Below are 15,485 nucleotides of genomic sequence, written 5' to 3'. Positions count from 1 at the left end.
TTGAGTGGCCTCTCTTCCTCTGTCCATGCCAGGAAACCTCTGACCTCAGAGACCCTTGGCTGTTCATAAGAGAAACTATTAGCCAGTCTGACTCTAGCTGTTTACCCAGCCCCCCTCTTTTCTGGAATAAACACCTTCGTCAGTCTCCTATTTGTATCCTAGGGACCTGTTGCCCACTGCCTACCTTCCCACTATCCCATGTCTGTTTTATTTGCTACCTGCAAGTTTGTTTATAAATAATCACAGTTTCTCATTTTGTTTGGTTCTTAGGCATCTGGTGTTGAAGGCTCAGATATTCCTGATGATGGTAAACTGATAGGATTTGCCCAGCTCAGCATCAGCTAAACCACAACCCTGGAAGAGGCGGCCTAAGGAGATTCCACACATGCGTATCTCTGTTGCTTCTATTGGCCTAAACCCACTACTGCCAAAGAACCCAGCAACAAACCTCCCGGCTAGGAGCTTTAGAAGTCTTTATGTTCTTCCTGCCATCATTCCTCCTTTTCCCACAGGGAAAGAAAAGTTGGATCACTAGTGGCCAGCATCCCCAGAGTTCCGTTAGTAAACTTACTTCATATGTCCCCTGTCTTCCTCCACCTGAGAAGTGGCCCATGTGCTTCAAGGCCCAGGAGGGAGATCTGTCAGCTCATTCTTGCCTTACTCCAATGATGGCCCAGGTGGAAAAGTAGCAGCTGTATCAGGCTTCCTCATCCTGCCTGTTCCCCCACACCTGCCAGGATATGGACATCTTGGGATATCTCTTTACCACTGAAGTAGAATTGATTGTTCAGCTGGAGCCCAGAGAATTTAATTTAGTGTTTTTTCTTTGTACCTGATGTGAATTCTAGCAACCTTTGTTAGGAAAAAGCACAGCCTCAGATGGAGGCAGCCTAAACTGTGTTCTTGTTTTGTTCATGGTGTTTCTAAGCGTTTTGCTGAAGCTGCTCTCAGGCACCCCCTTCTTCATTGCTCTCTCCAGAAAGGGTTGCTAGCCTTAACTTCAGCTGGTGCAAAACATCTGACTGTAGCCGAACTTCAGCCATTGGATCCTTCAAAGTGGAACTTTGGATTGTTTTTACAGACAACATCGAGTAATGGCTTGTAAATGTGAATTTTGCCAGAGGTGGTTTTTGAACAGGAAAATCATAATTCATATCATTGGAGAAGTATTTATTTTCAAATATTAAATTGAAGAAAAACTCAATCCTCCCATGAAAATCAGTTTGCCTGGCCTCCAAGTCATGAGGAAATGGGTATGCAAGGCTGAGATTTCTACAGCAATAAAGGAGACACACACTGGGCCAGAGAGGCCTGCCTTCTGCCTGCTCTCCTGCACTGACCCTTTGGAGGGGGTCTCTGTGCTGAAGCTAATTCAAGATGGAAAGTGAAACCACATGTGCCGTGACCTTTAGGTGTTATGAGTAGACAGTGTTCATTTGATTTTCTACAGAAATAATATAAATTATTCTTTAGGTTTAAAAAAGAGCACTCGTAATGCAATATGTGAATAATCAGTGAGGTTGATTTTTCTTTTTTTCCTACCGTTTCATAGTCTTTGTCTAACTGCTAGTAACCCTACCGAGTTTTATATATGAGTGGGATACTCAATCTGGCCTTAAAAAGATACACAAAGATGGGCTGTGGGTCCCTGGAAAGGTGGAGAGTTGCCCTTTACAGAATCACTCGAGCCCTTTCCAGCATTGTTGGTCTGATGAACAAGGTTGTTGTACCTTATTTTCTCTTGGAACATATCTGAAAACCTTCCCCACAAATAACTTGTCACACCTTTTGTTTCATTCTGAGTCTTTAGTTTTAGTCATGGGCTTTCTTCACCTGCTCTAGGTGCAAAGGCATGTTGGGAAAGAGATGGATGTTGGGGAGGAAGAGAAGAGATGGATTTCAGATGGGAGTTAGGAGGAGAGTAGGTGAGATGATCAGACACTGAAGTTCAATGTCCCAGCAGTCTTGGTAAAAGGAGGGAGCCTGCTGAGCCAGGAGGGAGAAAAGAAGATTGACCAGCTTGCTAGAAAAATACTTAGCTTTTCTTTTTCTTTTTTTGTGGAGGGGGGATGGAGAGGAACAAGGACGGGGAGGTGGGAATGAGGTATAGAAAAGAGATAGCATCCTCTTTGGCACAAGACTAGTGGCTTACCTTAGAGTCTTTTTTTTTTTTTTTTCAAACCCATCAAAATCTACTTATTTATGAATCCAAGGGGTGGTAGCATCACTCTGTTCTAGCATTCTTTGTGGAGATGGTCTGGTGCCCATCTGGGAGTGAGCAGCAGCCCATCCCCTGTTCACTTTCTCTAGCCCATCATTACCTGTGAACTGCAGTGGGGCAGTCATGGCAAATAGAATTGGGCTGGGGTTTCTCCTTCTTTTCAGTTCATTGTTTGCCCTGCTAGGAATTAGAAGACAGACACCATGTCCCAGGACAGTGTTACTTCTTCTTCTGCATGATGTGTGGTAGACTCCCTTTGCTGGCTTGTGCAGTGATACTGAGAAAATACATTAACAGAAGCTGCCCAGGTGGAACAGCACGTAACCTAGTGAGTGACTGTACTCCTTTCTAGGAATGCTGATTCAGAGTGCACCTCTTTCACTAGGTCCCAGGATCCCCTTGTCCCTGGAGTAGGGACTAACTATAGCACAAAGTAATATGTGCCAATGCTATTCGTGAAATGTTTGGTCTTTCTAAATGACTAAAGGATTTGTTTGGGTTTTTGCTTAAGTTTTGAACCAAATCCTAGAGCCAGCTGATAATATTTAATAATCTGGAGGAGCGAATAATGATGTACCAATAAGTGGAGATTCCTCCTTATGATGTATGCTAGGTTATGGAAGATGTAAAATATTCAACTTTTTCCTCCTTTTTTTGGACTTTGTATTTTACTGCATGTTTTCTTCATTTTTAATCAATAAAGAGTCAATTGTCCTTAGTGGTGTATGGATGCTTTATTTTAGTGGCCGTTGGCGGAGAGCTGTGGGTTGTGGATCAGGGAATCACTACCAACATTAATTTTTCATGCGAATAGAAGCCAAAGTACATATAAACTGTAAAGTGTGTCTGTTGATCTACAAATTATCTAGAACCATTAAAGCCATTATATAGTTGGGGAAACTGCAACCCTAAAAGGGAGGGATGAGGTCAGCCCAAGGAATTGCATAGGATGGGATATGGAACTCCTTTTATTATCTTTTGATCTTTTTTAAATCTTTGGTTTTGCTTGTGCTGTTGGGCAAGGAAGGATGCCAGATTCAAGCCCTTGGGAGTCTCTTTAGAAAGTTCAGAACAGGGCTGAACTTACCTCTTCTTGGCTTTGATATTGCAATGGTGAAGTTACATGTAAGATTCTAGGCTCCTTTGTATTCCTGTTATCCTCCCACTGCAGGAGGAATCTTCCCTCATCATCTGTCCTTCCCAACAGCAGTGGCTTTTGATCCATGATAACACTGCTTGTGGGTCCTGGTATTTCAGAGTTCAGGGCTATGGAGCGTTGGAGTTGACAGTACTGTTTGGCCTACAGCTAGTTGAGTTTGCTTTCAAGATAAGCAAGTTAAAAAAGTGGAATCAAACTATTGTGGGGATAGGAAGGAGCTGCTGGTTACTCATAAGTGACCATGGTATATCTGGAGGGAAGAGAAAGGGGTCAAGGGCAAATTGAGCTTCCACTTGCCCATTCTTTCTGACAAGATCAGGTTATATCACTAGGCTTGGTTCCTTAGCTTTATTTGTTTGGCAGCAATACTCAGTGCATCCATTCAGGGATTCCTCCTTTGGGTCAGGTCATCTACCCCAAGGTTTTTTTTTTTCTTTAATGGACTTTAATTTTTAGAGCAGTTTTAGTTTCACAATCAAATTGAGTAGAAATTACAAAGAGTTCCCACACACCTCCTGACTCCACCCACAAACAGCCTCCACTACTGTCAACATCCCCCACTAGAGAGGTACATTTGATACAATTGATGAATGTACATTGACACACTATTATCACCCAAAGTCCATAGTTTACATTAGGGTTCACTCTTGGTGGTGTACGCTCTATGGGTTTTGACAAATATATAATGACATATATCCACCATTACAGTATCATACAGAATAGTTTCACTGCTCTAAACTTCTGTGCTACCTGTTCATCCCTCCCTCCCCCACTAGCCTGTGAGAACCACTGATCTTTTTACTGTCTTTTGCCTTTTCCAAAGTGTCATATAGTTAGAATCAAACAGTATGTAGCCTTTTCAAATTTTCCTCTTACTTAGTAATATGCGTTTCAGTTTCCTCAATGATTTTTCATAGCTTGATAGCACATTTCTTTTCAACATAGAATAATACTCCATTGTCTGTACCTCAGTTTATTCATTTACCCACTGAAGGACACCTTGATTGTTTCCAGATTTTGGCAATTATGAATAAAGCTGCAGTAAACATCTGGGGGCAGATATTTGTGTAGACAGTTGAAAACAGCAACAGCTTATTTGGATAAACTCCAAGGAGCACGATTACTGGATCATGGGTAAGGCTATGTTTTGTAAGAAACTGCCAAAACTTGTGGCTGTACCATTTTGTATTCCCACCAGCAGTGGATGAGAGTTCCTGTTACTCCACATCTTTAACAGCATTTGGTGTTACTGGTATTTTGGATTTGGCCATTCTAATAGATGGTAGTGATACCTCTTTTTAATTTGCAACTTCCTAATGACATTTGCATCTTTTCATAGCCTTATTTGCTATCTGCATATCTTCTTTGGTGAGGTGTGTGTTCAGGTCCTTTGCCTTCCCCACTTCCCCCCTAATTTTAACTTTTTATTTTGAAATAATCTCAGACTTACAAAAAAAATTACAAAAACAATACAAATAATTCCCCTATACCCATCTCTCCCAACTTCCCCAAATGTTAACATCTTACATAACTACTTACAATTATCAAAATCAGGAAATTAACATTGATATATTATTGATGTCATAATAGTCTACAGACGTCATATAGTCTGTATAGTCCATAACATAATATAGTCTACAGACGTTACGCAAAAGTTGTCAATTGCCCCACTACTACTCTTTTTCTGGTCCCACGATTCAATTCAGGATCTCACATTGTATTTAATTGTTATAATTCCTTAGACTTTTTCAACCTGGTATAGCTCCTTGTGTGTCTTTGTTCTCATGGCCTTCACACTTTTGAAAAACGACGGGTAGTTGTTTTGCAGAATGACTCAATTTGGATTTATCTGATGTCTCATGATTAAATTCAGACTATGCATTTAGAGAAAGAAAACCACTGAATTGATGTCAGGCTCTTTGCAATTCATCATCAGGAAGCACACCATGTAAACATCTCATTAGTGGTTATGTTAACTGATCGCTTGGTTAAGGTGTGTCTGCTGGATTTCTCCACTGTAAAGTTACATTTTTCCTCTTATAATTAATGTTTTGTGAGGAGGTAGTTTGAGATTATATAAATCTTGTTACTCATCATACTTTGCTCAAAAATGTTAGCATTGTTTGATGATTCTTACCTAACATAATTATAACTGTGATATTTGCTAAATAATTTTTTTCTTTTTTGTTTTAAATTAACTGTCCCAGATTCTGACTAAATGAAGATTTTCTGTTTCCATCATTTCTTCTACATTTATTAATCGGAATTCTACTGTGAGGAGGAGCTTTCCCTTTTCCCTCACTATGTGTGAGTTCAATTATTTCCTTATGTAAGCATGACTTGCCAACAGAATATATTATACTTGTTAATTTTTGATGAACTGTTGGGGAGAAATGATATCCTGGTGTTGGTTTCTTTAATTATATGTGAGGTTGGAAGGTTAAAGGGCCATTTATAGTTAATAGACTTTTGCTTATTTTAAAATCAGGTTATTTTTCTTATTGAGTTTTAACACTTCTTTGTATAGTTTTGTTAACAGTCTTTTATCAGATATGCCTTTTGCAAATATTTTCTCCCAGTCTGTGGCTTATCTTCTTGTTCTCTTAACAGTGTCTTTCACAGAGAAGATGCATTTAATTGTAATAAAGTCCAGCTTACCAATTATTTCTTTCATGGAGCACATCTTTGGTGTTGTAACTAAAAAGTCATTACTATGCCCGAGGTCATCAAGGTTTTCTCCTGTTATCTTCTAAGGATTTTATAGTTTTGCATTTTCTGTTTGGGTCTGTGATTCATTTTGAGTTAATTTTTGTGAAGGGTGTAAGATTGTTTGTAGAGTCAGTTTTTTTGCATGTGAATGTCCACTGTAATAGTGGACTCATCTGTTTCTCCTTCCACTTCTATCAGTTTTTGCCTGACATGTTTTGATGCTCTGTTTTTAGGTACATGCACATGAAGGATTGTTACATCTTCTTGGAAAATTGACTCCATTAAGTAATGTCCCTCTTTATCCCTGGTAACTTTACTTGGTCTGAGCTACTCCTACTATCTTTTGATTAGTGTTGCATGGTATATTTTTCTCCATTTCTTTACTTTTAATCTATATGTGTCTGTTTCTTGTTGAAAACATGTAGTTTTGGGTCTTGGGTTTGTTGATCCACACTGACTACCTCTGCCTTTTTGCTGTTTTTAATACCGATGGCGTGTAAAGTGATCAACTATTGATACAGTTGAACTAACACTTGTTATAGTTTTCTATTTGTTGGCCTTGTTCCTCAAACTTATTTTTGTCTTCTACTCTTTTTCTGCCTTTTGTAGTTTTAATTGAGAATTTTATATGATTTTATTTTCTCCCTTTTCTTAGCATACCAATTATATTTCTTTTTTATCTTTGTTTAGTAGTTGACTAGAGTTTGCAATATATATTTCTAACTAATTTAAGTCTCTTCAAATAACACTATACTGTTTCACAGGTAGTACCAATACAAAATAATCCTGTTTCCTCCCTCTCATCCTTTATGTTATTGCTGTCATTCATTTCAGTTACACATAAGCACATATATATATATGTATATCTATGTATATATGTGTGTGTGTATATATATATATGTATATATATATATACAAGCAAAGATAATCTAATTTGCTGCTGTTATTTTGAAGAAAATGTTATCTTTTAGGTCAATTATGTTTAAGTAAAATAAACATTTTTTTTTACCTTCACTTATTTCTTCTCTGATACTCTTCATTTCTTTATATACTTCTGAGTTTCTGACCTATGTAATTTTCCTACTCTCTGAAGATCTTCTTTTAACATTTCTTGCAAAGCAGGTCTACTTGTAACAAATTACCCCAGTTTTTGTTTTCCTGAGAAAGTCTCTATTTCTCTACTGCTTTGGGGGGATAATTACACAGGATACAGGGTTCTAAGTTGGTGGGGCTTTTTTCTCTGAGCACTTTAAGTATTTCACTCCACTTTCTTCTTGCTTATGTGGTTTCTGAGGAGAAGCTGATGTAATTCTTATTTTTTTTTTTTGAGGCGGAGTCTCACTCTGTTGCCAGGCTGGAGTGCAGTGGCACGATCTCGGCTCACTGCAACCTCTGCCTCCCAGGTTCAAGCAATTCTGCCTCAGCCTCCCGAGTAGCTGGGACTACAGGCACGTGCCACCATGCCCAGCTAATTTTTTGTATGTTTAGTAGAGACAGGGTTTCACCATGTTAGTCAGAACGGTCTCGATCTCCTGACCTCGTGATCTGCCTGCCTCAGCCTCCCAAAGATGTAATTCTTATCTTTACTCCTCTATAGTAAGATGTGTTTTTTCCTTCTGGCTTTTTCAGGATTTTTCTTTATCTTTTATTTTCTGTAGTTTGAAAATGAGATGCCTAGGTGTAGTTTTTTTAGCATTTATTCTACTTGGTGTTCTCTTAGCTTCCTGGGTCTGTGGTTTAGTGACCAACATTAATTTGGGGAAATCCTCAATCATTATTATTATTATTTTTTTTGATTTCCTATTTTTTTTTCTTTTATTATTATTATTATTATTATTATTATACTTTAGGTTTTATGGTACATGTGCGCAATGTGCAGGTAAGTTACATATGTATACATGTGCCATGCTAGTGCGCTGCACCCACCAACTCGTCATCTAGCATTAGGTATATCTCTCAATGCTATCCCTCCCCCCTCCCCCCACCCCACAACAGTCCCCGAAGTGTGATGTTCCCCTTCCTGTGTCCATGTGTTCTCATTGTTCAATTCCCACCTATGAGTGAGAATATGCGGTGTTTGGTTTTTTGTTCTTGCGATAGTTTACTGAGAATGATGATTTCCAATTTCATCCATGTCCCTACAAAGGACATGAACTCATCATTTTTTATGGCTGCATAGTATTCCATGGTGTATATGTGCCACATTTTCTTAATCCAGTCTATCATTGTTGGACATTTGGGTTGGTTCCAAGTCTTTGCTATTGTGAATAATGCGGCAATAAACATACGTGTGCATGTGTCTTTATAGCAGCATGATTTATAGTCCTTTGGGTATATACCCAGTAATGGGATGGCTGGGTCGAATGGAATTTCTAGTTCTAGATCCCTGAGGAATCGCCACACTGACTTCCACAAGGGTTGAACTAGTTTACACTCCCACCAACAGTGTAAAAGTGTTCCTATTTCTCCACATCCTCTCCAGCACCTGTTGTTTCCTGACTTTTTAATGATTGCCATTCTAACTGGTGTGAGATGGTATCTCATTGTGGTTTTGATTTGCATTTCTCTGATGGCCAGTGATGGTGAGCATTTTTTCATGTGTTTTTTGGCTGCATAAATGTCTTCTTTTGAGAAGTGTCTGTTCATGTCCTTCGCCCACTTTTTGATGGGGTTGTTTGTTTTTTTCTTGTAAATTTGTTGGAGTTCATTGTAGATTCTGGATATTAGCCCTTTGTCAGATGAGTAGGTTGCGAAAATTTTCTCCCATTTTGTAGGTTGCCTGTTCACTCTGATGGTAGTTTCTTTTGCTGTGCAGAAGCTCTTGAGTTTAATTAGATCCCATTTGTCAATTTTGGCTTTTGTTGCCATTGCTTTTGGTGTTTTAGACATGAAGTCCTTGCCCATGCCTATGTCCTGAATGGTAATGCCTAGGTTTTCTTCTAGGGTTTTTATGGTTTCAGGTCTAACATTTAAGTCTTTAATCCATCTTGAATTGATTTTTGTATAAGGTGTAAGGAAGGGATCCAGTTTCAGCTTTCTACATATGGCTAGCCAGTTTTCCCAGCACCATTTATTAAATAGGGAATCCTTTCCCCATTTCTTGTTTTTCTCAGGTTTGTCAAAGATCAGATAGTTGTAGATATGTGGCATTATTTCTGATGGCTCTGTTCTGTTCCATTGATCTATATCTCTGTTTTGGGACCAGTACCATGCTGTTTTGGTTACTGTAGCCTTGTAGTATAGTTTGAAGTCAGGTAGTGTGATGCCTCCAGCTTTGTTCTTTTGGCTTAGGATTGACTTGGTGATGCGGGCTCTTTTTTGGTTCCATATGAACTTTAAAGTAGTTTTTTCCAATTCTGTGAAGAAAGTCATTGGTAGCTTGATGGGGATGGCATTGAATCTGTAAATTACCTTGGGAAGGATGGCCATTTTCATGATATTGATTCTTCCTACCCATGAGCATGGAATGTTCTTCCATTTGTTTGTATCCTCTTTTATTTCCTTGAGCAGTGGTTTGTAGTTCTCCTTGAAGAGGTCTTTCACATCCCTTGTAAGTTGGATTCCTAGGTATTTTATTCTCTTTGAAGCAGTTGTGAATGGGAGTTCACTCATGATTTGGCTCTCTGTCTGTCTGTTATTGATGTATAAGAATGCTTGTGATTTTTGCACATTGATTTTGTATCCTGAGACTTTGCTGAAGTTGCTTATCAGCTTAAGGAGATTTTGGGCTGAGACAATGGGGTTTTCTAGATATACTATCATGTCATCTGCAAACAGGGACAATTTGACTTCCTCTTTTCCTAATTGAATACCCTTGATTTCCTTCTCCTGCCTAATTGCCCTGGCCAGAACTTCCAACACTATGTTGAATAGAAGTGGTGAGAGAGGGCATCCCTGTCTTGTGCCAGTTTTCAAAGGGAATGCTTCCAGTTTTTGCCCATTCAGTATGATATTGGCTGTGGGTTTGTCATAAATAGCTCTTATTATTTTGAGATACGTCCCATCAATTCCTAATTTATTGAGAGTTTTTAGCATGAAGGGTTGTTGAATTTTGTCAAAGGCCTTTTCTGCATCTATTGAGATAATCATGTGGTTTTTGTCTTTGGTTCTGTTTATATGCTGGATTACATTTATTGATTTGCATATATTGAACCAGCCTTGCATCCCAGGGATGAAGCCCACTTGATCATGGTGGATAAGCTTTTTGATGTGCTGCTGGATTCTGTTTGCCAGTAGTTTATTGAGGATTTTTGCATCAATGTTCATCAAGGATATTGGTCTAAAATTCTCTTTTTTTGTTGTGTCTCTGCCAGGCTTTGGTATCAGGATGATGCTGGCCTCATAAAATGAGTTAGGGAGGATTCCTTCTTTTTCTATTGATTGGAATAGTTTCAGAAGGAATGGTACCAGCTCATCCTTGTACCTCTGGTAGAATTCGGCTGTGAACCCATCTGGTCCTGGACTTTTTTTGGTTGGTAAGCTATTGATTATTGCCACAATTTCAGCTCCTGTTATTGGTCTATTCAGAGATTCAACTTCTTCCTGGTTTAGTCTTGGGAGGGTGTATGTGTTGAGGAATTTATCCATTTCTTCTAGATTTTCTAGTTTATTTGCATAGAGGTGTTTGTAATATTCTCTGATGGTAGTTTGTATTTCTGTGGGATCGGTGGTGATATCCCCTTTATCATTTTTTATTGCATCTATTTGATTCTTCTCTCTTTTTTTCTTTATTAATCTTGCTAGCGGTCTATCAATTTTGTTGATCCTTTCAAAAAACCAGCTCCTGGATTCATTAATTTTTTGAAGGGTTTTTTGTGTCTCTATTTCCTTCAGTTCTGCTCTGATTTTAGTTATTTCTTGCCTTCTGCTAGATTTTGAATGTGTTTGCTCTTGCTTTTCTAGTTCTTTTAATTGTGATGTTAGGGTGTCAATTTTGGATCTTTCCTGCTTTCTCTTGTGGGCATTTAGTGCTATAAATTTCCCTCTACACACTGCTTTGAATGCATCCCAGAGATTCTGGTATGTTGTGTCTTGGTTCTCGTTGGTTTCAAAGAACATCTTTATTTCTGCCTTCATTTCGTTATGTACCCAGTAGTCATTCAGGAGCAGGTTATTCAGTTTCCACGTAGTTGAGCGGTTTTGAGTGAGATTCTTAATCCTGAGTTCTAGCTTGATTGCACTGTGATCTGAGAGACAGTTTGTTACAATTTCTGTTCTTTTACATTTATTGAGGAGAGCTTTACTTCCAAGTATATGGTCAATTTTGGAATAGGTGTGGTGTGGTGCTGAAAAAAATGTATATTCTGTTGATTTGGGGTGGAGAGTTCTGTAGATGTCTATTAGGTCCGCTTGGTGCAGAGCTGAGTTCAATTCCTGGGTATCCTTGTTGACTTTCTGTCTCATTGATCTGTCTAATGTTGACAGTGGGGTGTTAAAGTCTCCCATTATTAATGTGTGGGACTCTAAGTCTCTTTGTAGGTCACTCAGGACTTGCTTTATGAATCTGGGTGCTCCTGTATTGGGTGCATATATATTTAGGATAGTTAGCTCTTCTTGTTGAATTAATCCCTTTACCATTATGTAATGGCCTTCTTTGTCTCTTTTGATCTTTGTTGGTTTAAAGTCTGTTTTATCAGAGACTAGGATTGCAACCCCTGCCTTTTTTTGTTTTCCATTTGCTTGGTAGATCTTCCTCCATCCTTTTATTTTGAGCCTATGTGTGTCTCTGCACGTGAGATGGGTTTCCTGAATACAGCACACTGATGGGTCTTGAGTCTTTATCCAATTTGCCAGTCTGTGTCTTTTAATTGGAGCATTTAGTCCATTTACATTTAAAGTTAATATTGTTATGTGTGAATTTGATCCTGTCATTATGATGTTAGCTGGATATTTTGCTCGTTAGTTGATGCAGTCTCTTCCTAGTCTTGATGGTCTTTACATTTCGGTATGATTTTGCAGTGGCTGGTACCGGTTGTGCCTTTCCATGTTTAGCGCTTCCTTCAGGAGCTCTTTTAGGGCAGGCCTGGTGGTGACAAAATCTCTCAGCATTTGCTTGTCTGTAAAGTATTTTATTTCTCCTTCACTTATGAAGCTTAGTTTGGCAGGATATGAAATTCTGGGTTGAAAATTCTTTTCTTTAAGAATGTTGAATATTGGCCCCCACTCTCTTCTGGCTTGTAGGGTTTCTGCCAAGAGATCCGCTGTTAGTCTGATGGGCTTCCCTTTGATGGTAACCCGACCTTTCTCTCTGGCTGCCCTTAACATTTTTTCCTTCATTTCAACTTTGGTGAATCTGACAATTATGTGTCTTGGAGTTGCTCTTCTCGAGGAGTATCTTTGTGGCGTTCTCTGTATTTCCTGAATCTGAATGTTGGCCTGCCTTGCTAGATTGGGGAAGTTCTCCTGGATAATATCCTGCAGAGTGTTTTCCAACTTGCTTCCATTCTGCCCGTCACTTTCAGGTACACCAATCAGACGGAGATTTGGTCTTTTCACATAGTCCCACATTTCTTGGAGGCTTTGCTCGTTTCTTTTTATTCTTTTTTCTCTAAACTTCCCTTCTCGCTTCATTTCATTCATTTCATCTTCCAGGGCTGATACCCTTTCTTCCATTTGATCGCATCGGCTCCTGAGGCTTCTGCATTCTTCACGTAGTTCTCGAGCCTTGGTTTTCAGCTCCATCAGCTCCTTTAAGCACTTCTCTGTATTGGTTATTCTAGTTATACATTCTTCTAAATTTTTTTCAAAGTTTTCAACTTCTTTGCCTTTGGTTTGAATATCCTCCCGTAGCTCGGCGTAATTTGATCGTCTGAAGCCTTCTTCTCTCAGCTCGTCAAAGTCATTCTCCGTCCAGCTTTGTTCCGTTGCTGGTGAGGAACTGCGTTCCTTTGGAGGAGGAGAGGTACTCTGGTTTTTAGAGTTTTCAGTTTTTCTGCTTTGTTTTTTCCCCATCTTTGTGGTTTTATCTACTTTTGGTCTTTGATGATGGTGATGTACAGATGGGTTTTTGGTGTGGATGTCCTTTCTGTTAGTTTTCCTTCTAACAGACAGAACCCTCAGCTGCAGGTCTGTTGGAGTACCTGGCCGGCCGTGTGAGGTGTCAGTCTGCCCCTGCTGGGGGGTGCCTCCCAGTTAGGCTGCTCGGGGGTCAGGGGTCAGGGACCCACTTGAGGGGGCAGTCTGCCCGTTCTCAGATCTCCAGCTGCGTGCTGGGAGAACCACTGCTCTCCTCACAGCTGTCAGACAGGGACATTTAAGTCTGCAGAGGTTACTGCTGTCTTTTTGTTTGTCTGTGCCCTGCCCCCAGAGGTGGAGCCTACAGAGGCAGGCAGGCCTCCTTGAGCTGTGGTGGGCTCCACCCAGTTCAAGCTTCCAGGCTGCTTTGTTTACCTAAGGGAGCCTGGGCAATGGCGGGCGCCCCTCCCCCAGCCTCGCTGCCGACTTGCTGTTTGATCTCAGACTGCTGTGCTAGCAATCAGCGAGACTCCGTGGGCGTAGGACCCTCTGAGCCAGGTGCGGGCTATACTCTCCTGGGGCACCGTTTCCTAAGCCCGTCGGAAAAGCACAGTATTCGGGTGGGAGTGGCCCGATTTTCCAGGTGCCGTCTGTCACCCCTGGAAAGGGAACTCCCTGACCCCTTGCGCTTCCCGAGTGAAGCAATGCCTCGCCCCTGCTTCGGCTGGCGCACGGTGCGCTCATCCACTGACCTGCGCCCACTGTCTGGCACTCCCTAGTGAGATGAACACGGTACCTCAGATGGAAATGCAGAAATCACCCGTCTTCTGCGTGGCTCGCGCTGGGAGCTGTAGACCGGAGCTGTTCCTATTCGGCCATCTTGGCTCCTCCCCCTCCTCAATCATTATTATTTCAAATATTTCATTTGCTCCTTTTTCTTTCTTCTCCTAGAATTCCCATTGCACATGTTATACCTTTTGTAGTTTTTCTGTAGTTCTTGGTTATTCTCTGTTTTTCACCTTTCCGTCTTTTCTCTTCTTGCTTTTCAGTTTTGGCAGTTTTTATGTGATACCCTCAGGCTCAGAGATTCTTTCCTCAGGCATGTCCAGTCTACCAATAGGCCCGTCAAAGGCATTCTTCATTTCTGTTGCAGTGTTTTTGATCCCTAGCATTTCTATTTGGTTCTTTCTTAGAATGTTAATCTTTCGCTTACATTGCCCATCTGTTCTTGTATGCTGTCTACTTTCCATTAGAGCCCCTAGCATCTGTGGGATGTGTGTGTGTGTGTGTGTGTGTGTGTGTGTGTGTGTGTGTATGTTTTGTCCATGGTTCCTGGCTCATAACTCCCATAAACCCTTGTTACAGTAAACAGAATCTCTCTTTCTTACCTTCTCCAGCCTCCTTTCCTCTGCCCAAGGCAGGACTGTAATCTGATTGTGGGTCATAAAAGGTCCTCATTCCAGAAGGGGACCTGCCCTATATCCTGGAAGAAGGAATGCTACACAAAATGGTCAAAAAGAATCTGGACAGGCCGTGCTGGGTTTAGATCATACCCGTTTTGTACAATCACGTTTTGACATGGTTGTCCATGCTTCTATTCATATCATGCTTATTGAATGAAGTCTCCACAAAAAAGCCCAAGAGGACAGGACTGGGGTCTTCTAGGGAGCTGAACACATGGAGGGTGACAAGGAAGGTGAATAAGAATTCATCCATGTGCTGGAAGCTAGGTGCACTAGCACACACTTGTAATCCCAGTGACCTCAGGAAGCAGAGGTGGGAGGATCATTGGAGCCCAGGAATCTGAAGCTGCAATGAACTATGATTGTGCACTGCACTCCAGCCTGGGCAATACAGCAAGACCCTGTCTTAAAAAATCTACATGCTGGGAGGGTGGTGCGCCCCAATTCCACAGAGACAGAAGTTCCTGTGCTTAGGACTCTTTCAGACCTCACCTTATGTATCTCTTCATCTAGTTGTTTATTTCTATCCTTTTAAATATTGTTTATAATAAATTGGTAAACATAAGCATTCCTTGAGTTCTGTGAGCTGCTCTAGCAAATTAACCCAAAGAGGTGTCAGGGGAACCCCAACTTAAGGCGGGTCTGTCAGAAGTTCCAGAGGCCCAGACTTGCAACTGGTGTCTGAAAGTGGGAACGCCAGTCTTGGAGACCTAGCCTTCAGCTTATGGGGTCTGATGCTGTCTCCAAGTACGTAGTGTTGGAATTGAATTGGAAGAAACCCAGCTGGTGTTGGCTACAGAATTGATTGGTTGCCAGCTGGTGAGGAGAAATTCCCACATATTTGGGGGTCACAGAAGTCTTTGTTTTTAATTATTGTGTTGGTGTGAGAGCAGAGGAAAAATTGAGTTTTTCCTAAGAGCATTTTAATCATAGTTGCTTTAAATTCCCAGTCTGGTAATTCCAACATGAATAACTCTTC

The 15,485-nt window shown here is 40.6% G+C and overlaps 1 protein-coding gene across 1 annotated transcript in view; it reads left to right on the top strand.

Moving 5' to 3' along the window:
- Positions 1-2,935, top strand: part of OXSR1 (oxidative stress responsive kinase 1) — a 92,584-nt gene extending 89,649 nt beyond the window's left edge. Inside the window, 1 exon segment of the mRNA NM_001133533.1 lies at positions 271-2,935. Within this exon segment, the coding sequence (NP_001127005.1) occupies positions 271-345 (75 nt within the window). The 3' untranslated portion in view covers positions 346-2,935.
- Positions 2,936-15,485: the final 12,550 nt, after the last annotated feature.

The sequence above is a fragment of the Pongo abelii genome, chromosome 2 (genome assembly GCF_028885655.2).
Source record: "Pongo abelii isolate AG06213 chromosome 2, NHGRI_mPonAbe1-v2.0_pri, whole genome shotgun sequence".
NCBI lineage: Eukaryota > Metazoa > Chordata > Mammalia > Primates > Hominidae > Pongo > Pongo abelii.
This window is presented reverse-complemented; position numbering and strand designations above follow the sequence as displayed.